A 26,422-nucleotide genomic window follows, 5' to 3' on the forward strand; every position below is an offset into this window, starting at 1 on the left:
AGACTGAGGGAATAAAAGAGATTGAAAGAGAGAGAGAGCGAGGGAAGGAGCAGGAAGGAGAGAGGAAAACACTTGTCAGCGGTGACGAAGACGCCTCATCACCTAAGTGACTGTTCCACTGCTTGCCTGGAATGTCATGTTTGATTCGACCTCCAGCCTTCACATGCCGTCCTTATATTTAGGTTGTAGCTTTATATAAATCCTACAAAAAATAGAAATGAATCTTGAGAAAGTAACAAGTCGTCTAAGACAAACTGGGATCAGCTACCTCCGCCTGGAGCAGAGAGCTTTGATCACGACCCGAGACAGTCGGAGAGCCCAGCCATTAACTGTCCTCCCTCTCAAAGGGAATATTTGATGTCAAAGGATATATCTAAGGTCTTGAAGTCATTGCCTCCAATTTAGCCAACAGCCACCTGCATTCAGCTCAACCTGCCTATATGTACATCCAGTCAAAATGAATTCACAAGAGATACAAGCTTAGTCCTGGCAGCAGCTTTGTCTCTGTCTGTGCTGCTTCGGGACGACGGGGACAAAAGCCAAACACATTTAGCATTTAATACTGAGGAAATCTTTTCCAGGCGGCAAGCTCACCTTAAAAAAGCATTGTGCCTAAGTGTTAATATAGCTCTGAATGTGTAAAATAATCCAATCAACACTTACTAACACTATGGGAATAGACAGCATCAGCATCACTTTATCACACGCATCATTTTATCCGAATGTTTTTGTGTTAAAAAGGGGGCATGTTGCAAGATCTGTGAGGGGAAATAAAGATATTCCACAAAAACCCTCTCTTTTTTGAGACTGAAGCCATGTCAAGAAAGAAAGCTCTTAACTGAGCCATCGACCCCTCTCTACCAGTAATTCAATTTGTACATAAGCCTGTGAGCCAACTGCATCGACTGAATTTAGGCGAGAAGTAATGCTCCAATGAAATGATAATGCAGGCAACTTATAACGCAACAACTGCAGACATCTGTGCCAAATTGAAATAGAGGTTTTGTGTGGTCCTGGTCCACAGTTCCAATTAAATCTGAATCCAGAGCCTCAACGCTGTGACTGATCCTCAAAGTGCCAGAGGAAGACACATGCAGTAATCCACCAACTATGCCAACGAGCAGCGTCACTAGTGTGAGTCCTGTTAAAGACCACATGTGCCAGAGGATAAATAATAAATTAGACTATAAGAGGGTAGGATGGAAGAAGCCACAGAAACATGGAAACAGAAGCACACATTTCTATCAACTTGTTCACGCTGGGAGCAATTATTAAACCCCGTGAAGCTAGGGCAATGGCACGGTGGAAAAGGAAGCAATCCAAGAGCTAGTAGTGAGCAATGATTTAAATTTGCTGTAAAAATCAACAACACAGTTATGGGGATTCTCTTTGTAATTCAGCTGCATAACTAATGACAGAGCTGAGAAGCGAGGTAATTTGGATAATAAAAGGCCTCCAGAAGAAAAAAAAAGTGAATGGTATTAAGAGTTTGCATAAAATGTAATTAATTAAGAACTCTGGGAGATAGAAGCTGTGGAGTACAAGAGCAAAAAAAAAAATCAGTGTGTTGTGATTATCAATGTACCTACTGGGAGCAACAAAGAAACGGCATCATGGTACTGTGGTCTGGAAAAGTGTTTCTAAAAGTCTGAGCTGGGATCAATCCAGGGCCATGCAAATTCAAATAAGCCTGACATTTATGTTTGCCAATATTTTCCAAGTCTGCGTTATGTAATGTAGTGAATTAAATCCTAAAATTAGATTAACCTAAATTAAAAACAGTAAAGGAAAATGTGCTTGAAAGCATGTCTCCCCTGAGAGAGGAAGAAAAAAAACAGTGACCTAGAGTAGATTTCAGTGTTCTCAAGTGTCAGATCGATAAACTGAACTGTGATTAAATGAAGGAAACATAAGTCCCGGGCATGCAGAGGGCAGGGATGCTCCTTTTGGCTCCTTGGGAATTTCCTTGCTGTCCTATCACCATGCTAATATAGCACCAACTGCTTGGGGTCTTGGCATGTGCACACACGTGCGGGAACATGTGCAGTCGGCTGCGATGTACTGCACACAGACGCCGAGGGCAGACATGGAGACCAGGCAGCATCCCGGGCAGGGCCGTGGCTAATGAGGAGAGGATGCTCCATTAACGCTCCCCGGAGCTAAAAGCCTGGTAGTCACAGCCCACTTCTGTCATAAAGGGGGAGAAAGGGGCAGGAAAAGTGTTGACGAACTGGCACAAGCTTATCTAACCTTGGCATGTGTGCACGCGGAGTAAAAATAAAGATGAGCTGAAGGAACTGGCAGCTAATATGCTGTTGAGTATTGCTGCTGACTAAATTGGTGTCAGTATAATGTTAATATTAGGGAAGAAACAAGAGGGAGAGCCGGCAGCCCTTATTGGTATGGGTTGTGGGTAGAGAGATGAGAGGTCCTCTGCAGTTTAAAATAGTACAAAGTAGCCATAAAGTAGCTGTGATTAGAATATTGATTTTACTTTTGAAATGCAGCAAAATTAACCTCAGCGAGTCTGTTTCTCATTTAGTAGAATCTCACATCTCTGGGCTGACTGCCGTGAAGTGAACCTCACAAAAATCACTTGATCCCTTAATGTTCAGACTCCTGATTGACACGAGCTTCTCCCTTAACGCCTTTAAAACCTGCTAGAAGCCTCTACCTAACTTAATGAGATGACAGACGAGGCTGAGCTTCTTCCCTCACATCTTCCCAAAACTGCTGCTGAGTCATGGGGAAATGAAGCAGCAGAATCATTACACCATGAAATACAGCTAGACAGAGAGAAACACAGTGAAACGTCTACTGAGGACGAGAGAAAGAAGGAGGGGGAGAAGATGAGGTCTGATCCCAAGCGGTAGCTGCTCTGATGGTGGTGTCTAACGGGAGAAATGAGCGCAGATTTTGACCCTACACAGCAATCCCATTACGCTGCCTAATTGGATAGGGTGTGTGCACTGCAGTGATAGAATTAGAGCAGTACAGCGTGCACCGGGGGCCAGAGCGAGAGAGCCCTTTGGACCACCATTTCTGTTTGGTTTACAGACAGTTAAAGCCATTGCAAAGAAATATCCTTGAGGAGACACAGCTCCAGTGGAACTATAAATAACAAAAGGTACGAGCCAGGTAGACGACTTTACGCTGCGCCCGACATGCACTGTCAACAGTTTGTTTCAACGGCAGCTGTTTTCTCCTCCTATTTTCTACCACGGCGCCTAATCAAGAAAGGGATAGGAGAAGAAAAGAGAATGAGCTCTCAGCCGAGCACAACAGGAAAAGAGGCTGCAGCTCCATCAGAAAGCCGACATCTTAGAGACTAAGTGGCCGCTGATGAATAATCGATTAATTTTTAACGATGTTGCATGCCTATTTTCTGCAACAGTAGCACACCATACTATCCTAATTAATTTTCATAAATCTCAGAAACAGCTTTCAGGAGAAAATAAGTGCCTTCTTGTGGAAAAGCAAAGCCCAAATGAAAACTGTGAGCTTTGGTGCAGAATATCCTCTGTGAACCTTTTGACAAGACCATTCTAATCCTCTATTCTTCCTAAAAATGTAAACAAGGTGTATTTCGCGAGCAGTGAATACAGCAGCCTTTAACACCCTGGTATTTCTATAGTAGCACACAGGGGAACAGCAGCCAGGGAAAGGTAATCCATAGAATTATAAATGGTGTGCAGAAAATAGGGAATCAATAGTTCTTTAATGCGCACATTTCAATTAGACTTGCTAACATGGGAGGAGGGACCCATTTCAACATGTTCACCCTCCTTGCTATCGGTAATGGCCAAAAAAAAACAAAAATCAAAAAGCTCCATATGACAATGACAGGGAGGTCAGTATAGAGGTTAGGGACTTGATGTAATGAGTGTTTTAAACTGCGGCCAACACAACCACTCAGCATATACACACACACGAGTCTGACTTTCTCTGGTTGTTTTTTTGCTTTTTTTTTGTTTTTTTGTTGCAGTTTGGTTTTTAGTCTGCTTTTGTTCTACGCTGCAGGCTCGTTAAAATTGTGCCTCTAATCTTGGAAAGTAATGGCCCGTGATAAAAGGGACTCACAGTTTCAGAGACACAATGACCTATAGTTGAAGAGACACTGCAGAGTAAAATCCGCTGTGGAGGTTTTAAGCATTCTCGCTCACTTAGAATAGTTACAAATGGAGAGGGATCTAATAATCTGCGTTAACAAGTTATGTCATTTTACCATACTCCCTTAAGTTAAACTTAACCTCAGCGTGCAGCTAAAAATAATTACAAGGGTTTGCAACAACAGCAGCCAAATGAACCATAAAATGATTTCATTTTGAGCAAAGGGAATGAAAATGCTGCAGTTTATCTGCTTCAGTACTAGTGAGGCTTTTAAAGCTCCTGCAGCATCCGGAGATATGACAACAAACAATCATAAAGTGAATAATACAGGTCTGAAATGGCAGTTATTTCTTACAGACTCACATCTTATCATCATATACTGCCACTGGTATGATGCATATATGCATATAATCCATTTTTAATAAACCCAGCTCATACAGCACAAGCATGTGATATCTATATGTCATCGCCTGTGAGAAAGAAAGAAAAGAATTCCATATCTTGCTGCCTCCGAGGGGGTCATAATTTATTTATTCATAGAACTGAATCCAAAGTGTGATTCATCGTGGCAGTCATTTTTGCCTGCCAGAAGATTAGGAGGGACAATCTGGCCCCTGTGACGCCGTATTATTCTAGACAGTGAAATACTGGAGACAGCTGTGTCACTCCACTGTGGAGCGAACACAAAGGCCGTGCCTTGGGTCAGTACTGGCTGAGTATGGTTATTACTGTCACACGGCCTCTCAGCCCTGCGGCGCTCCACAGATCCACAGATGAAAAAAGACATGAGAAACAAACTAATTCATTTTTGTGTCACACAGGTACGGCATGTGACATATTGCTGTTGTCATTAGAATTACTCTTGGGGACAAATGGGGTTGCAATGTCTGAAAGGGCTTCTAGGAGCTGCTGAGAAACCTGACGGTCTAACTTAGGGATGTTCAGCAAAAGGTTTACCTGTCCTACAACAACAAATCTAACCTAATCTATTATGAGCCAACATTTGCCGTGTTACTGGTTTCAGGGTTGAACGATTCTGCTCAGTGCTCTTGTGTTTGTGCTGCTGAGGATTTTGACATGCTTGTTGCACTACTGTTGCGCTGCCGCTCCACACTTCAGAGAAATGGCACTGATTCCTCACTACTGATGTCAAGTGGATGCAGCCTAGCATAGGACATCTTCTATTATGGCAGTGAAGTCATTTCAAGTCAAGTCCTCAAGGTGAAATGCAAGTCTAAGTCACAGAGGGGGAAGTGTGAGAGACAAACTGAGTTCCTAGTACTCAGGTTCATGCCTGAGTAACCAACTTGAGTTTAAAGCTGCACTATTCACATCTTTATATTAGCCATTGGATGAAATGACTGTGTAACGAGTTGCTCAAATATACAGATAACTATCACTGGACTCTGCACTCCTCCTCTGTTCTATGGAGCGTTTTAGCATCTTTCAGCTCAACATTTTTGTTTTACTGCCCGCAACTCTACTGATTTGATTCAGTCTTCAGATTTTTTCAACCTTAATTCCAGCCGCAAAAGGCAGCTGATTTCAGTGAAAAGGCTCTCATAAACTCACTGTAGGCTATCCAGCACCAAACAGCAGACTGACAAAGGTAATGACTAGCTGGTGAACACAGAGGAGCATTTAGCAGCTAAAGAGCTATATTTCCCTCAGGAGTTCTTGACCAAAGCATATTGGACTTAAGAATATTCATCAGGGTGTCAGAGACACAACTCCTAATGAATGCTGGTGTTGCAAAGTTGAATTCACAAGCTATAAAATGCATCCATCCTCATCCATTTGTACACTTTGGTGCTACAACGCTACTTCGTCTGGTATAACCAGTAGCTTATGGAGGCTTATGTTAGAAAACTTTAAACAGATACTCTTGTGTAACTAATATGTCTTTGTCAGTTTGCTATCTTTATGACTCTTCTCTACTTGTGCTCCTGTTACATTGTGTTTTAGCATCACAGATAAACTCATGAAACATATTTGTGTAACCACTGAATAGACTTGAAATGAAGAGAAGTCAAAACATAAATTTGTTGCATTGAAACATTTTTTTGTCATGTTGAAGTTCTCACATCTTCTTTACATTGACTTGCTTATGTCAGAATTTAGGGTGATGCTTACAAGGATGCATAGCTAAGTGCAACTCAGAGTTCAAGTCATCAGAATTCACATCCAAGTTGATTGATAAGTCTTTTTTTGACTCTAGTATGAAAACTCCCACTAGTCAGACTTCACCCAATGCTTTGAGGCCCCAGAGACACCCGTTCACCTATTCAGAGCACACCAGCACAGCATCTTCCCCGATCTTTAATCTCTCCGAGTCTCCTCCTGCCTGCCACCCAGGTGCAGCCGAATCATCATTCAACAACTCAAATCATTGCCTCTGTCAGTTAACAAGTTCTGCAAGGAGCCTTCCTCGAGCAAACAAATGTGGGGCCATCAGCGCTGCCCAGATGCGAATTGTTTTTATCAACCGTCAGAATGTGAGTGCTTAGTTGTCGCTACAGGGTCCCTGCAGCATGCCTGCTTGCCTTCCGGACAGATATTTTAAGGCCTGATCCGATCTGACGGCCGCAGCATTTCAACTCGCAGGAGACTTTTTTTTTTTTTTACAACTTCCTCTGAGAGTATTCCAGAGCTACAAGAGAAACGCTACAGAAGGAAAGTACACACTCTGAATACATGTTCACACCTAAAAAGCCTTCACATCCTACACGCCTCCAAAGTAATTACATTCACAAAGATGTGCACATGCTTTTGTGATCGTCTTAACTGAAGAGAATTGAAGGAAATTACTGGGAATAAAAGTCTGAACTGCATGCTTCGGTTTTTCAGACTTCATCAGTGATGATTGTACTTAATTTCTGCACAGACTTTCCAACTGTAGACTAATTTGAAGTGTGCATTTCCTCACTTTAACACACTGAAAGGAACAGAAGCACTGACATCAAATAAATGATTTAAGATAGTGATTCAAGATGTTCTTCAGACTTTAAAACTGAGATACAGTTGTTTAAAATAACCTCTCAATTTACAAGAATGAACATGTGAATGGGTTTTCCATTCTTCTGCTGCCTTCAAACACACCCAGAATACATTTAAATACAGTTGCCAAGATTGATACAGGAATGAACGATTTCAAGCTGCTGTAATGCCAACCTGCCATTCCCAAATAACACCAAAATAATGTGATAATGAGCATTCAATCTGCTTGTGGAAGACATCCTGCTGCTCCAACCAGGATATACAAGACAGTCTCGCAGGGATATCTACCCCGACAATGCTGCCTTGAATTTTAATATGTGTGTGTGTGTGTGTGCATGTGTGTGACAACAGAGTAAGCCGATAGGGATTTTCTGCTGTCTTCATCATCACTGGGAGTCAACCCTCAGGCCAAGTGGGTGTGGATCTCTCTCTTTGTGTATGTGTGTGTGTGTGTGTGTGTGTGTGTGTATTCTGGTGGAGAGAAAGAACTGTGTTATGGGTGTGAAATGCATGCATATATATATATATATATATACACAGTATATGTGCATGTTTCAGCACTTGCATTCATGTCCATTCATGTATGCATGCTTGTATACATATGTATACGTGTGTGTGTGTGTGTGTGTGTGTGTGTGTGTGTGTGTGTTAGCTTTGGCCCAGATGTGCTTTACATCTAAACAATGAGAACATTTGCATATAGAGCACTCTAATCTTCCACTGTTAACCTGAGCCTCAGGCATGTATCCATTAGATTGATAAACATTTTATAGCTTGGTTCATTTTCATTTCTGCCCAAAAGCAGTGGCAGCAATCATCAGCTGCTGTTCATTTTGCACTGAGATGAAGCCAAAATCTATTCTCTGGACAGAAACAACCCACAGAGCATGATTATGACTCTCAGTAGATTTGCAGGCACCTGATAATTCAACGGTGCATTAAAGGCTAAGATGCATCACCAGCAATCAATCAGCCCTGCATGATTCTCTGAGACAGGAAACACTCCAAAATCCAGTATATCAATACTACAGAAGAAGCAGATAATGAGGCACAGTGTGGGATCACAAAGGTGGGGTCGAGATCCAAGTTATTTTTTTCATCATAAGCTCAGCATTGTGGAGTTTACTGATCTTGGGCTGAATTGAATTGAGGATTCTGGTAAATCATCTAAAAACATGACATGAGGGGCAATTCATTAATTTGATCTATCCCATTTTTTTCCTGCAAGGCTCAGTCTGAATTACAGATATTGGGAAGCCTTGTAGCTCTTTTAATAGCAGTAAGGCACACCTGAATGATGCAACATGCTGATCAGAGCATTGATAGGGGCTTTACTTAGTTTGATCCCTGCCAGAAGCCTTAAAGCCTCCAGTCTTGTCTGGCCAATATTTGACGTGTGTGCGAGATGAAAAGTGTAACCCCTGGCGTTGGCGTCCATCGGCTGCTTGGAAAGATGACAAAAAAGGGGAAGGGGTCGTTAGAAATAACTTACCCCGAGGATGACAGTGTCCTCTCTTTGAAATATTGGGATGAACTTATCTCCGCGGATAATTTCGGACTTGTTCAGTGGACGAAATCGACACAACACCTTGATATTGCATTCCGCGTTAGCATCAGCCATTGTGAGGGGGGAAAAAAACAGTGGATGCGCTTCCAAAAGATAAAGAGGAATTTCTTTATCTAAATCAAAAATGAGATATTCCCTGTGCAATCTTCTCCCGTAAACCACCTGGACGCAGGCTGAAACCACCAGCTATACCCACATGCAGAGCGAGACTGGCAGGCGAAGCATTAGGAAGAACGGACAACTACGAGTTTTGGGAGAGACCACAGCCAAATTCATTCAAGAAATGTAAAACAAAACCCAAAAAAAAAAGAACCCGTTTGAGAGAGTTTCCTGTTTCAAATGCCCTCAAAACAAACTCAGGTGCAGTTGAGCGGTGGAGAACAGATGGAGAGTTGCAAATTGGGAGTATATTCCAAACTGGTCCGGTCGGCGGTGTCTGGGTAGGCTGCAGGCTCCTCAGCATGCCTCGCATCACTGTCATCCCTGCTCTCTCACTGGGGGCGGGGCGTGGAGAAGTAGCGACTCAAATCCTCTCTCATCAGCACCGCTGAGCGCAGGGACCGAGGAGCAGGGAGGAGAGCTCCAACTCCGCTTCTTATTCCCGCAACCACAACTATACTGGATCCTCAGAAAAGTTCTTATCGCTCACTTTTAACTTTTAACAAAAAGCTGAAGGTTGCCTATTGTTCGCATGTGGTGAGATATTTTCTGTGGCCAGTAGTTTTTGAGGAGGGCATCTCTTTTTTTTCCAGGTCTGCACCAGACTGGTCGTCATGGCAATGCTGTTTTGCATGACAAGTTGGGTAGTCATGTGGGAACCAGAGGCTCCATCATTGTTTGCCCAGAGATTTAAAGGGGTACTCCAGCGATGCAGCACTACACTTTCATGAAGTTGGAAGACTCGAGAGAGACAGATTAAAAGAATGGTAAAAGATGAAGCAGCTCAGATATCATGACGTTAAGCCCCTGGAGGTCAAGCTCCAAAAACGCTGCATAATACATTTCCCAAAATGCTACTTAAGTGTAGGCTTTCATTAGACTCTCCCTGCCTAGTAAACACCCACAATCCAAATTTACACCAAGCTTTCTGTTAAAAAAAAGTCAGACTTTATAGAGCTCCTCAAGAACCACAGAAGACATTTTACAACTGTTAAAGCTAACAATCTCATGATGAGTAAACAGACTTTCATGTGTAAAGTTGGTCAGTGCCAGTGGTTCCTCTAGAATATACAAGGTAAGAAATACAGTCAGCCTGAATGGAAATATAGGTGTTATAGTAGACTTACATTTAAAATGAATGAATTTGCATTTTACATTTTAATGAAAGTGAAGTGTTCTTGAAGAAGCCCAGAGGTACAAATCAGATTATGCTTAGTCACCCAGCCCAGTAATGTGATTGGTCAGTAGTAGGAGTAAAAGGCTAGTAGTAAAAACAATGGAAAGAAAAAGAGCTGATTTCTCAAACATGCATTAATAGAACATACTCTTATGTTATGTAATAATTAGACTTTTAAAAACGTATTTGACTTTTTTTCATGTCAGCCATGAACAAATCAATCCCGTGCATGCATTTTGCTTACAGTAATTTGATAATTAATAAAAGACATGTAATTCACATTTACTGTAAAGTATGTTTTCGTAGTATGTAACAAATGTGACATAGGGAACAGAATACTATGGTACATTTTAAGAGTTTTTAAGTGAGTGAGTTATTTAATTTTCAGTGTATCCAGGGTTTTTTCCTGATTTGGAAAAAAAGCTTTTCGCTATAGTTGTTGTTTCTCCTACAACATGGCCTCCAAAAAGGTAAAACATTGAAAAATAAATGATTACTTAATTCAAACAAGAAACGTACAGCGTTACCTTATCAAACATTATAGAACTCTTACGTAACAACCACTTTAGAAAAGGTGGTGCATTTTTTTCTAACAGAGTAAACCATCTTCTCAGTCGACTATCTTTGGTCCATTGATTGAGTCGTTTGCACGTACCTTTAGCGCCACCGTGTGACAACTCTGCTACAATTCAACCATATTCCTTCTGAAAATAAAGACAGAATAATTTGGTTGTTGAAGCAAATCATTTGTTAAATACATTTTTAGTGCGGCAACAAAGTCTGTGTTTGATGGGAAAACCAAATAAAACAATGCTAAACAACAAAAAGGGGGCCGTTAAATGGTATTGGTCAAACGGTACGCATGCGTAACGACGGTCCTCTTTGTCGGGAATGTTTGTTTTGTTGGTTTGTGTAGGCCGTTAAACTCGTTCCCATTGATGTAGCGAACACATCACCGCCCATTCGCCTGCGCTTGTGAGAAATCTAACGTACACGCTGTCAAATCAAGCTAGTGACCACATCAGCCTGGAAGACTCCGCCGGCAGAGAGACTGCTGGCTCATCTATCGTTAGCTTTTGTTATAATTCGATTCGGTTCATCGATCATTTACACGTTTTAAGAACTGTTATTATATTATAGCGTGATTTTTTTGGTCTCATCTGTGCTTCCCGCTGACAATGGCTGATCCAAAATACGCAAACTTGCCAGGAATTGTAAGTGGCTAACGCTAGCAGACAGATTAGCTAGATTGCTACTTTGCAACGCTAGCCCCAAGCTGTGACAGCTAAGTTAGCTAACATTCCTGCTGTATTCTGTTGTCTGCTTATTGTTTGCAGCTACTATACGACGAGCGTTAACAATTGTAGATTCTTAGTCGCTAACTTTTCAGCTAATGTTGTGTCTTGTGATACAAGCCATCAGAGAGCAAGGGCTAGCAAATACGTGTTGTTGAATGGGCCGGGGCGTTGGCCAGGCTAACGACAATAAACGGAATATCTGATAATATGATAAATTGTTTACCTAATTGTTTTAATAGGCCTTTAACGAGCCGGACGTCTACGAGACCGGTGACCTTCCAGAAGATGACCAGGCTCAGTTTGAGTCGGTAAGTGGACGTTTTGTATTCACTGGATTTGTCAGTTTGCAGACTGTTAGTTTATTCGCTGCAGCTAACCAGCTAACAAGTGTTTACACTTCATATAACAGAGAAAGAGCTGATTTCTCCACACATCAGTGTGCATTATCCCTTCCACGATTAAACACCTAACCACGCAATTACTTGGCTTAGCATTACTATTGATATGGTAAAGCACTGTTTGTAGCTTAGCAGTACTGTTTTAATGCATGAAAGTAATGTGATGCCACTTGATATTATTTACTGAGCTATTATTTCTGAAATTTAAGTTAAACTGTGAACCGCACATGCGCTGTCTTTACTAACTCTGTAGGGCAAATATAAAAATGTGTGTTCTCCTTTGTTATCTACCAAAAGTTCCAAGATGACATCTATAACCACCTCTTGACTTCATTAATGCATAATATGTAATTTCTCATTTATATGAAAAGCTTATGTTAGCACATTAGTATATTTGCTTATTTATACATGGAGAGGAGTACGTAAAGGAAGACAAATATAAAAATAGATTTCTCCCAAAGTCCCATCCAATCACCATTATCTATTAAAATGTCAAGGAAGAAAATCTACTGTGTATGTTTCTAACTCTTTCATGATGATGGTCTTGTACCTCTCAGAAATTTCTATTCTCACTGTAACATTAGTAGTCACATAGAGTAAAGTCTTTTTTTAATTTTATTGAGCACTTTGTGGGATGCTGGTCTGACATTGCTTTTAAACATGTCTGAGCTGTTTACTGACCAGCTGAGTGAATCCTAATTGGCATTTTCCCTTCCATGTGTCCATATTCGTTCTTCCCATACCCTTGCCCATGTTTTGACTCTTCCCCACCCCTCCTGGGACCCTAGTTTGTACAAGTAAGACTGGCTCCATTTTACTCTCAGTGAGCTTAATGCCATGCTTTTTATGCATGTTTTGTTAATCTCATATCCACTTTTCCTACCTCTATTGATTGGGATGAAATGAGAAATAGATCGATGGAGTGACCCTTTTTGTGCTTTGTAATTCATCAATTTTTGATTGTTTTGAAGTGCAAGGAATTGATTCTTTTCCTCCTCTTTGTGTTGCTCATTTAAACTATTTTAAGGGAATTATGATGTGGATGGGTCTTCAGCAGCACTTTAATTCGCTCTTTTACTGGGTCATGTTTTGACAAAGCAGTGAAGGCTCAAGTATGTGTCTGTGTGAGTGTGAAGCACAGGAGAAAGAAAAATGTTTGTCTGTTTACAATATTTCCCTTTTTAATCTGCCATCGTTCTAACAGTTGCGTCTTGGCTAACCACATTACACTGACTAACTGGACATTTTAAAAGCCTCTATACACTGTGCAATACCAGTGTATCCTATGTCATTTTATGTAAGGATGCATCAGAATGGTTTCTGCACCAATACTGACCTTATTAAGTGGATCAGGTATTGACCAGACGTGACCAATCCACGTTGAGATGACAGTTCTTCAGAGTTGGGTCGGTGTATCTTTAGTTTCGTGCCATATTCTGATTGTTTGGTTTGTAGATGTCAGTCATAGCAGAAGTCACATTGACAATTTGGTTCTAAATTTGACGCAGACTTTCTTTGGTCACCAATGCTCTAAATCGGCCATCGGTAGACATCATCTTGGATTGATGACCAAAGACAACACAGTGTATATGGGCTTTAACTTTTGAATATACTTAATTAACCACTTTGGTTTGGTCTAGAGGATTCATTTTAGGATGAACTGCATGTTATTAAAAAATAACTCAACCACACTGAATGATTTATGATATATCAATTTCTGTAACAGAATGCATTTTAGGGTTCTCAGGCCTTTTAAAGTTTCTTGACCTAGGCACCCTGAAACCACCCGTTACCCTTCATTGTGACTCATTGTTTTTTAAAACACCAATCCCCTGCATCCATAGCATAATGTTGTGAGACCTACAGTGCCCTCCATGACAGCACATGGTCACACTGCATTATAAAGTACAGTATGGTATCAAAGGAGAAAGTAACTTGTTTGGTGTTAGTGTACCAGCTTACCACCCTGAATTGGGGAAGAGGGAAAGAACTGGAGACATCACAAGCCGTCTGAACAGTGTGTCTCCAGGGGCAGCAACTCTCAGAACACTGCTTTCTTTCTTATCTTTCCCCGACCCTGGCCAACTGTTCCTGTTGTGTGCATGGCATGTGATAACCACATTAATCTGTGTTGTGTCTCTCTCTCTCTCTCTCTCTCTCCCTCTCCCCCCTACTTTTTTCTCTCCCTCTGCTCTTCCGTTACTTTCTCTAACTCTCTTTGGAAACCCAAGGAGCTGGTAAGAGCCTGACTAACTCTCCTCCTCACTCCTCCTCCTCCTTACATCTGTGTAACTGTTTTGTGTTCTGTGTGTTTTCTTGGTTTGTCTTTTTATCCAAATGTGTGTGTGTGAGCCCAGACTCATGTCATCTATCTGTATGTCAGTGGTGTTTTAATCTTACCCATAGCCTCTAGTTCATCATAATTGATCAGTAGGAAGTTTTGATCAAATGATCATCCACCATATTTTCTTTGTGCTCCCCAGAATCACTAATCTAAGAACTGTCATTTAGAAAAGAAGGTGTTAGTCGCTTCCAGCTTTGGTTCTGCCTTTTTCATTCACGTAACATTGATTTTACCATCGTTGACTTATACCACTTGGATGACACATATTTTATGAAAGTTAAAGCTTTTCATGTCTGCAATCAGGCCTTTGTAAAAACTGTGATATACATCATTTTGCTAATTTGTCTCTTGCCTGCCGGTACTCTAAATTATGTTGAAATAATCTGGATCTCCCTAGAACAGCCCCAAATAATGACTGTGAAGCTCTTGCAGATTTTCATGATTCATGGCTACAATGACTTTTAATTTCTGAGGGTATCTGACCTTGGTAAGCAATAATACACTTGTTGACTTATCTTTTTAAATCATATTTCGAGGCAGTGATCAAGGGTAGAATTTCCTCTCAGATCTTACCAACCTGTAAACATATTACAAATATATCTTGGGTTTTGAGACTTTTGGCTCACTGCCTCAGTAAGACTATAAAGTAAGACTGTATAGTCTTACATGCCCTTTATGATTTTGTTTATCTGATTTTATTTCCTGGTGTTTCAATGACAGGAGGAGCTCTGCAGTGACAGTGTGGAGAGGATTGTGGTCAACCCCAACGCAGCCTATGACAAGTTCAAAGACAAGCATGTCACCACCAAGGGACTTGGTCAGTTCGTAGTGGATGATAAATAACTCTTAACTTATATTCTTATCATAACTTATTAACTCAACTAACTCATTAAGGTAATACAGAAGGGCAACATTGCTTTTAGTAAGTAATTGAGAGTCGTATATTATACAGAGAGGGGTTTCTATTATTTAGCCTACCCTCATCGATATAAATGGGATGGTCAAAATAATAGAAACACCAGTCAGTATAATGCGACACAGTTCAACAGCACCACAAACTGTAGCCTCCAAAATGACCAAATAGTCTAAAACAGTTCCAACAAAAACGGAACATTATAAACTTCGTGAAGGTGAGATTTATTGCAGGAGTGTTGGCTAGCTAGGTGTACCTAATAAACTGGCAGGGAGGTTTTTGAGTTTTTTACGATGTCCTTATACATACAACCATAGTCAGTCTTGTGACATATACAAAACAACATTACTGTCATCTTTTTAGAATATCATTTACAAACATTTACTCTTAATGGATAAAGACATTTACAAAATACTCTTTACAAACTACAAGACTAAGGCAGACAATGTTAACAGGTGCCATTGCTTCAAAATGTCAATCCTCATTTACAGGTGAAACAAAACACATCAATCCTTTTGCTGATTTCAAACTCCAAACCTTGATCTAGCTCAGACTTGGCCTCATGTCTTTGTCTCTATTTTTTTATTTCTCATTTGTCTCCTTTTCACAGACTTCTCAGACAGAATCAGCAAAAGCAGAAGAGTGGGCTATGAGTCAGGAGAATTTGAAATCGTGAGTACATTCTGTTCAGCAGAAATTCATTATTTCACTTTTTCATTCTTTAAGAATGTGTTCCACTTTGAGGGTAACAACACCATTGTGATTTTTACTTCACTCGCTACATGTGTTTTCTGATAAAGTCAAGAGTCTGGGTGTTGTGTGATTGTTCGTGTCAGGGCTGCTCTTTCTACTACACCCACTTTGCTGTTGTGTAATAATCATACCATTTCTCTGCTCGCTCATCTTTGTTTAGCTTGGAGAGGGCTGTGGAGTGAAGGAGACGCCCCAGCAAAAGTACCAGCGCCTGGTGAACGAGATCCAGGAACTCACTCAGGAGGTGGATACCATCCAGGTGAACTGACACAGAGACACACTCATGCGCTCACACACACTTCTCCCTTGCCCACAGGACTTGGCAAGGGATGGTACACTCTGATTATCCAGCCTTTATCTTGCTGTCTGCACACAAATTCAATAGCCTTTCACAGGGGGACTTTCCTCCACTCGATCACGACTTCATGTATTTGTTCAGGGGAGTGCAATCTTTTGATTTCAGAGGTGTGATATTTATGACCAGTTCTTACTGTCACACTAGAGACCTGTGTATCTGATCCAAGGCTTAGTATGGTGTGTGCACTGAGCATACAGTTCCACCCAAACTGATTAAAATCAGTGCAAGGAATTGCTATTCAGACTTACAAAGACCCACAACCCAGAAACTAATTAAACCTTGGGTGTCATTAACTTGGATACACACAGAGCAGGGTCTGCTGCTCTATGAGTACAACACCAAATTCTGCGTCAACCTGTGAATTGGCAGTTTTTGTGAAAGTATCCGTGGGTTTTAGCTCATGCAGGTCATGCTGGCAAAATATGCTGCCTGGCTGTAGGGAACAAGCTGCTTCTCTCTCTGCTACAGCCTCTAAATTTACACTTATGAAAGACCTCCGTGGAGCAGTTTACTTGCTCAAGTAATGTGTGTCCAGTCATCAGGGTGAATGTAGTGAATGAAAAACCCAAATGGTATGTGCATGTGTAAGAACGTACTTTAATACACTTAGACCAGATTAACTGAGAAATAATGGCATAGTTTGATGATATTGTGCTCTATGTTGTGCTATAAGTTCTTGTGCAGGGATCACACCAGACATCTGACTGTGCATATCCAAAGTTTTGCTATAGATCATTATATCATGAGCTGTGCTTTGTTATTGTCGATGTTAAAGGGAAATTCTGGCATTTTTCAACTTCGGTCCGCCCCCTCTGTTTTAGAGATTCGTAGGGGAAAGCTTTCTAAATAATCAATCATTTCAAACACTTGTCTCTGCGTCGAAACAAAAGTAAACACAGAAATTAGCCCTCTGGATTTAGCTGATTAATTTGGTTACCCTTAAGTAGATCCTTATGCAGTTAGCTACATAGTTAATCCAAACCTGGTTTACAAAATACTGGAATATCCCTTTAATTCTGTACTGTCTGAAATACAATCCAAGAACAAATCCAATTTACATGCCTAGAAAAAGAGTGCACAATTATGTATACAGTACCTTGTCATTTTTTTAATTTGGCATACCTGATTGGCTGAGACAGACTTCTAGTCCTCGATTTGTGTAGATCTCAGTTACTCAGTGACCTCGGTGTCCCTCTGCTTCCAGGCTGCCACAAAGGAAAGTAATGCAGAGGAGCGCCTGACCCCGGTGGTACTCGCCCAGCAGGCAGCCCAGCTCAAACAGCAGCTGGTTTCTGCCCATCTTGACTCTCTGCTGGGACCGCAGGCACACATCAACCTGGCTGACCCAGATGGAGCACTGGCCAGGTGAGCTGAGAAGACAAGACACTAAAGAGGACAAGCATCTGGAATCTGAAACGTGACGCTACAACCTATCAGACCCCGACAGAGTGATGAGCTAGGATGCTGGGAATGGATGGAAAGAGGGAGTCAGCAATAGAGGAGGCACTGGGGAGGAGTGCAGGGGAATTAATCTCACTGAGCCTTGGACTATAACCCAGATATAAGGAGTGAGAGAATAATAAGGGCAAGGCAGTACAGCTGATATCAATAGCTCACATAAACCCAGCTGATCCCAGTATTGCACTACCCCGGGTGCACAAGAACTGATGGCCAGATGATTGAGGAAGGGAAATAAAAACTGGAGAAGGTGAGAGATAAACTGAGAGAAGGCAGAGAGAATAAAATTGCACTGTTGTGACTTGTCAGGCCACAACTCTGCACGAGGAAAGGAACTGAAGATAGAGAAAAGGAAGAGACAGTGACACAAGTGAGAGGAGGCAAAGAAAAAGTGATGAAAACTGTCCTAAAAAGATCTAAGCTCAGCTTGACCTTGCAGTTTACAACTAAGCTTAAAAGATTGGTCGCAAGAGAGAGAGGGGGCACAGCAGCACATGGCGCTGATAAAAATATTGAGCATATAATCCTTTTGTGTCTCGTTTTCCTTCCTTCCTGCAGGCGTCTGCTCACCCAGCTGGAAGCGGCCAAGGGCAGCCGTGGCAGCACCGCAGGAGACACCAAGCCGACGGCATCAGCTAAGGGCCCAGATGGAGTGGTACTCTACGAGCTGCACAGCAGACCAGAGCAGGAGAAATTCAATGAGTCTGCCAAGGTAAAGTGGGAAAGGGAGGTGTAGGGAGCAGAGTCGAGGAGTCTTGGATGAATGAGCAAATGTGTTAGCGGGTATCATCAGCGAGACGTGTTTTTGTTTTCATCCTCATGAGAGGAATGTCAGAATATTTGACGGCAATCAGTGGGACAAAAGGCAGGAAGGTGTGTGCGTGGGTGTTTGTGTGTGTCTTGTGGGATGCTGTTGTCACTGCCAGCCATGTGTTGCCTTGTTCCGTCCCTGTAGATGGCGGAATTGGAGAAGCGTCTAGCTGAGCTGGAGATCGCGGTTGGCTCAGGATCAGACAAGCAGGTACACACCGACTCACACAGTCTTTACACACACACACACACACACACACACACCCTCTTTCTAATGCTTCTCTCTTTCATTCACACTAATTCCATTTATCTCCCTCTCTGTTTCACTCTCACACCAGCAGAATTTGCATGCTCCTGTTGCTGTGTAACCATCCACAAAGTGAAATTGAAATAAAATCTTCACTTGATTTATGTAAATGATGGGGGTGGCTTCTCTGCATCTTGTTAAAATGTATTTTCCCTTTTTGTGTTTGTGTTGCAGGGACCTCTGAGTGCTAGCGTTCAAGGAGTCAGCTTGATGGTAAGAAGTCGGCTTCTTTCTTCGGGAACACACTGTATGGAGTTTGTGTCTGTATTCATAACTCTCTGTATCTGACGCACAGCCAGAGAACTGGGTCATACTTCAAAGATGACATCAGTTCCTCCAAGTTTGTTTATTGTTGCTGTGCCAGTAGTACGTTTTGTGCTCAAGCTTATATATAACTTGTGCGTGTGTGTGTGTGTTTGTGTGTGTTTGTGCGTGCTTGTTTGTATCAGGACACCATAGAGCTCCTGCAGGCGAGGGTCAGCGCACTGGACTCTGCTACTCTGGATCAAGTGGAGGCCAGGCTGCAGGTATGTTGGCATGTTTCCCATAGAAACCTTTCAGTTTAAAAATTATGAGAATGATGTTTGTTTTGCTGTCTTACGGAGAGCTCAATGAGAGCTCGATATTTCATATATTTGTAGTCAGGACAGATTAGTCGAGATGTGCAAACCTGAGGCAACAGCTAGCCTTGCTCTGGCAAAGGTGCTGCCCAGCAAATTCAAAACTAATTAGAAACTTGTATGCAAACTTTTTTTTGTGTATCTAACAAATGTAAGAATTTACAACGAGATATAGAACCATCTCCTTTCCTGCAAGGTCTCAACCCTTCCTTAGCCCGCTAAAAAGAATCACAGGGTTAATAAGAAAGTTTTGGGGTTATTGGAAGGTGCGTTTTTTCTAACTGTGGTAATAGGACAGCATACTACAGCTAATGAAGTAATGTAATTATTTTTCAAACAACCCCACACGCTGGATGGTTATTGAAACTCGGCGAGAGAGTGAGACAGGCATTTGCTGTGCGGTGAAATACTGATAAATACTTTTTTTGCTTTTAAAATATGCCAAATTTCATTGCGGTTGGTTTTCCTGAGGTGTAGCCTGCCATGAGAAACTGTCAATTTACCACATTATTGACATTAACCTAATCAATGCATGTCTTTTTTTCTGTTACGTGCCTGAACCCCTCTCGCACACAAAATAACACTTTTTTTCTCTCCCATTTAGAGTGTTCTCGGGAAAATGAATGAGATTGCTAAACACAAGGCAGCAATTGAGGATGCTGATACACAAAACAAGGTTTGTAATCTCTGTACATTCATCAGTGCTTAGGGTCATGCAGTCCACCAGTGATTCCTCTGTTACAAAGCACTGTAAGATGGAAGATTCCTACAATCATTGAGTTTTTATCAGGAAGTTGTATAATATATCCAATAATCTTGTAGTCTCACAGAAGATAATCTTGCTAGTTCAGTTTTAGTTAAATGATATTTATTTGGAAAACGTTCACCAGGCCCTTTCAACTAGCAATTGAAAGGGTCTGGCAGCCAGACTACCCAGTGAAGAGTAGAACAATATGTTGCCAAACCACAATTTTATCACCAGGCAGTTTGTTAATTTTGTGCTGTAATGAATCAAAACTTTTTTAGGTTTTCATGATAAATTCAGCTGTGAGATCTGCCTGATTTCCAGGCAACGCACTTGTGTTTTAGGCACCAACTGTTCTTAAGTGCTGTACGCTTAAAAGACCAGCAGAGGGCAGAGCATGTTAATTATATCATTATGGTGAATAAGTCATGCAAAGTAGTTAATTTTTGATACATAAGATTATTGTACATTGCTGTTTAAATCTCTGAGAGACTGTAATGTATTTTAATTGTGAATTACTAAATAAGGTTGTGTGACTTCATTTCTTGTAAAATGAAGAATTTAGTCTTGCACAAAAGCATGCTTTAATGTGAGATTATGTACAATAAAGTCATTGTACCCACAATAACTGGGCCTTTGCCTTTAGCCATAAAATACAGCTGGAATTGAAAAGGGCAAATCTCGAGGAGCGTGAGAAGTGTCTCTAGCATTCTGGGCCACAGCATTGTGAAGTTGAGTTAGACTGTGGGTGTTACTGTTTATAATAATGATAATAATATCATTAGCTAGCAAGCTTGACAAACCACAAAGTCTCCACACTGCTCAAATGCGTACTACATGGCATGAATGTATTAATTAGCGTGCATTTATATAATTTTCAGTACAATAGTTATTACTTTAGGAAACTGAGGACAAATCTATGACATGTTCTTCTAGCTGGAAGACTTCATCTTGGTATTAAATGTGCCTGTATGTGTTTACCCGTCAGGTGTCGCAGCTTTATGACGTGGTGCAGAAGTGGGATGCTGTGTCCACTTCTATACCTCAGGTGGTGCAGAGGCTTGTTGCTGTCAAGGAGTTGCATGAGCAAGGTAACACACAGGGACTGAAACTGGTTTACGAGGTGGTAGCCCAAGACTTGCTTTGTGTCCTCGCATTACTCTCTATGCAGTGAGACAGATAAGTTGTAGAGGAGTTGTTTACTCTCACATCACTTTACCCCATAACATTATAAGAATGTGCTGGTGTTGAGTAATTGGTTCATATTGCAAATATTGTAATAATACTGCTCCAGGGGCAGATTTCACCCCGCTAAAGATGATAACAATGAAAACCTTAGTAATTTATGTTCTTCTTTTATGTGAGTGAAGAAGAACCTTGAAATGACACCCATGAGAGTTCAAGGAGAGGATGTATGTAGGTTAGTGGGGGTGGGGAGTAGCATTAAAGATTCAAAATATGTAGGATGTAGCCACAGAACATAACAGGGTGTGAACCTGGATCACGTTTCAGGCAGCATCTATGCTGGGAAGTAATACTTGGTCTGAAAGATTTGCATTTGCAATGGGAACGTCTGTGTGCGAGACAAAAGATGAAAACTAAGCGAAAATGGGATTCAAACAGATAATGGAATTAGCCCAAACCATGCCATTCTATTATAACAAAGGGCAAAAAATCACTGAAAGGGAGCCTCAAAATGGTAATAGAATTAGACTAAATCTAGCAATACTGTTAAACACCCCCTCGGGGAGAAAGAGATGCATGATATTATATATCACATTATCATCTTTTTATTATTTAGCACATGAAAGCAGAACCTTGGCATTAATAGATTATATTGATAATTCATTTCTGAGAGCTGAAAGAGGTCATTTATCATCCAGACTCTCTTTGCACCAATCTGTCACAGTCTGCAGCTAAAGTGTGCTTCACTCAATAGGCTTGAGCTGCACTGATTCTATTTTTCTCTCCTGATCTTTCTTACCGATGAAGGCAAAGTCAGATTACCTTTGTCTCTACTCCCTTTCACTTTGGCTCAGAGCAAACACAACATTTTGTCTTTTTTTTTTTTAAGAAACAAATTTGTAAATTTGAGAACTAATACTCCATCTTACTTATTCTTCCTCTCCCCACCCCACCATCTCGTAGCCATGCAGTTTGGCCAGCTGCTGACCCACCTGGACACCACTCAGCAGATGATCAACAACTCTCTGAAGGACAACAACACCCTGCTAACACAGGTAGGAAGTTCAACATCTATTGAACAATTGGGACAACATAAACAATTTTTAACACTGCTGGAGTTAACTTTAACAATTCTAATTGTTCACCTTGTGTTTGAGCTACTACAACCATGGGACCGTTGGTATGAGACCATACAAAAAGACTTCAAACAATTAAACAATTGCTATCATGTAGCAATGTATCAAGACTGAACTGCATCTTTTAAGGCAGAAACCTAGTGATACCTGCTCTAGCTTCTAGTCTACAGAGGCGTTGTCACAGATGGATAGAAAATGTTGGATTCTTCTTCTTCTTCAAAAAAAAAAAGAAACTTGACTCAACCACTTGGCCAGAACCTCTTTGTATGTGGAACACAAGTGTAAAAAGTGTCCTAATAACACTTTCACTGTGCCGTAAAAGCAGCCAAAAGTAACAATCTAACAGAGTGCAACTACCCATTAAGAGGACAGACGCTCTCTAAAGCCTCTTCTGGGTCAGCCAATACTCAACCTGTGCTTTCACAGTTCAAGGCTTCTGGCTAGAAGGACAAAGCAGCGCCATTTCAAGAATAGCATTTCTTTTTTTGATGATGTTTGTTGAAACTTAAAATCTTCTGCTGTTAGAAAAGGTTTGGGCTTACCTTTCATAGACATTGCATTGTATTCTGAATTCTGTATTCAGTGTCTTTTGGCTTTAAGAAGGTTAATGACGCTTTCACAGAAAACTGTTTCTTTTGTAGCAGGCACAGTTATTCTGTCGCCTCCTGGAACAACGTTGTTCTATAATGATGGCTTACAGCAAGTAACAATTATCTGTCATCAGTTAACCTGGTGATTTTTGTTTTTTCAATGATTTAGTCCGTTCAGTAAAATATTGAAAAATGCCCATCACTGCTTTTGAGAGACCAAAATTATATTTTTAAATTGCTCGTTTTATCCAACCAACAGTCAACACTGAACGATATTACATTATTTAATATAATATAAAACAGGAAAAGCAGCAAATCCACACACTGATGAAGCTAGAACTAGCAAATATTTTGCATTTTTGGTTGATTAAACTACTGAAATAGTTTATTGATTATCAAAATTTTCATTTTCTGTCAGTCAACTCATCAATTCACTGACTATTTGTTTTAGCTCTAATATTTAAGCAACCATTAGTATTTATTCCCAGAGCCCAAGGTGATGTCCTCAAATGTCTTGATTCAAAGTCATTGTTAGTTTTCTGTTGACCATTTAAATTGTATGATAATTTTCCCGCATTTGTAACCATGTTCTCCCTTTTATAAGCACCTTTGCTTTCCATTATGCTTGTTTTCTCTTCCTGCCTCCTCAAATGCTGCCTATTTTTTTAATATCTCTAATTCACTTGTTCACTTCAAATCATTATCATCACTCCTGCTTCTCCACATCTTCCTTCCTACTACTTCTCTCTATCAAAATCTCTCTCCTGTTCACGTTGAAACCTAACTTTCCCTCCAACTCTACCTCCTTCTCTCTCCTCTAACTTGCCCCCCCCCCCTCCTCCTCAGGTCCAACAGACAATGAAGGAGAATCTGGTGGCTGTAGAAGAGAACTTTTCTGCGCTAGATCAGAGGATGAAGAAGCTCTCCAAATAAACGGTGGCAGAGTTTGGACCGGTCCAGGAGAGTGTAGAACATGGACAAATAAGAGTTGGCTAGAGAGCACAGAGGGGGGATTGGGGTTTAACTCTGTCCTTTCTGGCCATCCCTCTCTTGCTCTCTACTTCGCCTCTGCCTTTTTTCACTAAGTGGAATGTTGGAAAGTTGGAAAAGATGGAATAACAAAAAAAAAGAGACCAAATGTTCTTGTCCACCCTCCTTTCCTCTTCCTTTCTCTTGCATCAAATTGATATCAACTGAAAACACATTTGTCCACTCTATACATGCCACTGAATGCAGTCCCATGTTAAGCTTATTGAGTTTTAGACTGGATTGTTTTTATAATTATTGGTATTAAACATGAGAAATTTCTCCATTTCCTTTTGGAACTGTATACTCTGGTCAAATTAAACAAATCACAGTAATGGTGGGTTGATGGATGACTCATTAAAGATGTTGTCGACTGTAAAAAACAAAGAAAAGAAAATTAAGATCTAATGTGTTGTAGTGTAGCAGGAGCACGTTTGTGCGAGTGTCAGGGCCAAGTCACGGAAGAAGAGCTTGTAAATATGCCTGTGTACCTTATTGTTTCTTCACGCTCGGTCGCTTGTAACTATATTATTAAGACTGAGACCAGACGCCACAGACAAACTTTTAATCTGCTTTGTCATTGCCTACAAGTCAACTGTATTGTACATCTGTGGTCATGGAAACTGATCAATAAAACAAGTGCGATAAGCTTGGCTCCTTTTATTTCATGAGATAAAGATCGCTTTTTTTAATGATCACTTAATTGTTGACATACCTGCTCCTACTTGTTTTGGTTGGATTGAAAATATGAAAAAGAACTATACTATTATTATTGTACTATGCTGCATTAATCTTTCTATATTACTGAATGTATTGGAACAAGTTTTCCAGATTATGTGGACATGTCTTGCCAGATGCCTGAACAGTTTTGAAAAAGATCAGATGAATGTAGGAGTGATGTAAAGTGACAAACTGCCTTTTGATAACAAAAGGTACGAGTTCCTGGTAATGACTCATCAGCCGTTGGTATTGCAAAATACAGCCATGATGCTTTGTCATGTAAAACACATTTTATAGAGGGTGATACATTTGAAAATCATATTTGCCTTCTTAATTAAATTCTAATCTGGTGCATATGGAGGTATTCACAATCTTAACAACAACAAAAAATACACCTTTGTGGTTTCATCACATGGAATTGTTATGCCCATGTAGGAACACTAGGTGGCAGCATAGCATCTAATAAAAAAGGATAAACTCATACTGAACACTGTTATTCAGCTTTTAAAGATACTACCAAATAGGCTTCATGAATGTAAATGATTCTGCCATACTTGTTTCTGCTCCAGTAGAAATACATTTTATTAAACCCCCGAAAAAGATTAAATTACTGTCGAACCAGTTTGTATTTGCATTGCCTATCCCTGAAAGAAGAATAACATGACATTCTTGACCAACTGGATTTGAAGTGGATAGGAAGAGCTCATTTTAGACACTACCTACAATAGGAAAACTACATTCAAAAGTATTTGAAAACTTGAGCTGGCCAAGAGTTTTACGGTGCCAACCATGAGCGGCAACATCCCCGGTACATGTCCGACTAGGGACCTTTATTGCCTGTCACTCCCCATCTCTCTCTGTCTCCTCATTTCCTGTCCTACTGTCACCTATCAATACCCGATAAGACCAGTGTCCCAAAGGATTGAAAGGCAAACGTCCTACTCCCAATGGGAACACAACTACAGTTATACTTGACATTGACTGGAGACATACAGCAGAGTAAAATCAGGAAGAGACACAGAGGAAACACTACTCTGATACTTGCACTCAATGGATTTCTGTGAGGTCAACCTCAAATCCCTCTGGCATTAGCAGGTTTATAAACAGCATTAAAACAAAACGCTTGCTCATTTTTTGATGTCAGGTGATGGTATTAGTGACACAGGCAGACAGGTAACACACAGGAGGGTAAAGATCAGGTGTTTTCTGATGAGTCATCCAGACACAGCACACTGTAGTCTAGAGGTCAGTTTCATGATTGCTAAAACATAAAAGCCTTTTTGGACATGTGTGCCTCTGGCTAACTTGGCTCTGAATTAGACAGAACAAATGATAAACCTATGTTACCGAGTCTGTAGATTTCTCTTTTACTTTAGCTGAGTGTTATAGCTCGGCATCTTATTGTCTGTATCATATCTTTCTTTTATTTCAGAGAAAGATTAAGTGCTGAGCAGCTTTCTATTTCCTTTATGCGTGTGTGTGTGTGTGTGTGTGTGTGTGTGTGTGTGTGTGTGTGTGTGTGTGTGTGTGTGTGTGTGTGTGTGTTGGGGGACTACTGCCTGGACAGGACATATCAAGTGTGACTTGCAGGGAATTAGATCCAGAGCTCCAACTTAGAAGGGAATGCCCCAGACGAGCACAGAGACATACCGTGCACTGTATATCACTGCATTTGTCCTTCTATTTTGGGTGTGCTAGATAGGGTCAGCCCCCGCCCCATCTGTTAAGACCCATTTGTACACAATTACCAG

General features: G+C 40.8%; 2 protein-coding genes across 6 annotated transcripts in view; one reads left to right on the forward strand and one right to left on the reverse strand.

Moving 5' to 3' along the window:
- The window catches only part of kif5ab (kinesin family member 5A, b), a 53,466-nt gene extending 44,738 nt beyond the window's left edge, over window positions 1–8,728 (reverse strand). For both annotated transcript variants that reach the window (XM_070901901.1, XM_070901900.1), the window contains exon 1: window positions 8,600–8,728. In XM_070901901.1, coding sequence (XP_070758002.1) covers window positions 8,600–8,728 — 129 coding nt within the window. The remainder of the gene's footprint in view (window positions 1–8,599) is intronic.
- A 2,310-nt stretch (window positions 8,729–11,038) lies between these two features.
- On the forward strand, window positions 11,039–24,599 carry dctn2 (dynactin 2 (p50)). 4 transcript variants are annotated; one of them, XM_070901913.1, is made up of 15 exons: window positions 11,039–11,224; window positions 11,548–11,616; window positions 12,495–12,503; window positions 14,771–14,867; window positions 15,574–15,635; window positions 15,877–15,975; window positions 17,279–17,439; window positions 18,091–18,244; window positions 18,488–18,553; window positions 18,824–18,862; window positions 19,099–19,176; window positions 19,874–19,945; window positions 21,003–21,105; window positions 22,163–22,254; window positions 23,772–24,599. In XM_070901913.1, exons 1-15 carry the CDS (start codon window positions 11,189–11,191, stop codon window positions 23,856–23,858), a joined length of 1,224 nt encoding a protein of 407 aa, XP_070758014.1. In that variant the 5' UTR covers window positions 11,039–11,188; the 3' UTR covers window positions 23,859–24,599. The 4 variants fall into 4 exon arrangements, with proteins under 4 accessions (XP_070758014.1, XP_070758015.1, XP_070758013.1 ...); XM_070901914.1 differs by lacking the exon at window positions 12,495–12,503 and adding an exon at window positions 13,938–13,943; XM_070901912.1 differs by lacking the exon at window positions 12,495–12,503 and having other exon boundaries at window positions 11,548–11,631.
- The last annotated feature ends 1,823 nt before the right edge of the window (window positions 24,600–26,422 follow it).

Source organism: Enoplosus armatus, chromosome 3 (genome assembly GCF_043641665.1).
Source record: "Enoplosus armatus isolate fEnoArm2 chromosome 3, fEnoArm2.hap1, whole genome shotgun sequence".
In the NCBI taxonomy this organism is placed as follows: Eukaryota; Metazoa; Chordata; class Actinopteri; order Centrarchiformes; family Enoplosidae; genus Enoplosus; species Enoplosus armatus.

Bases quoted from the DNA above. Each gene is read 5' to 3' on its own strand.
- dctn2 (XM_070901912.1), top strand. From the start codon at position 11,189: ATGGCTGATCCAAAATACGCAAACTTGCCAGGAATT. The intron at 18,863-19,098 runs GTAAGAAGTCGG...TGTTTGTATCAG, and splicing joins TTCAAGGAGTCAGCTTGATG to GACACCATAGAGCTCCTGCA. The intron at 19,946-21,002 runs GTTTGTAATCTC...TTTACCCGTCAG, and splicing joins ATGCTGATACACAAAACAAG to GTGTCGCAGCTTTATGACGT.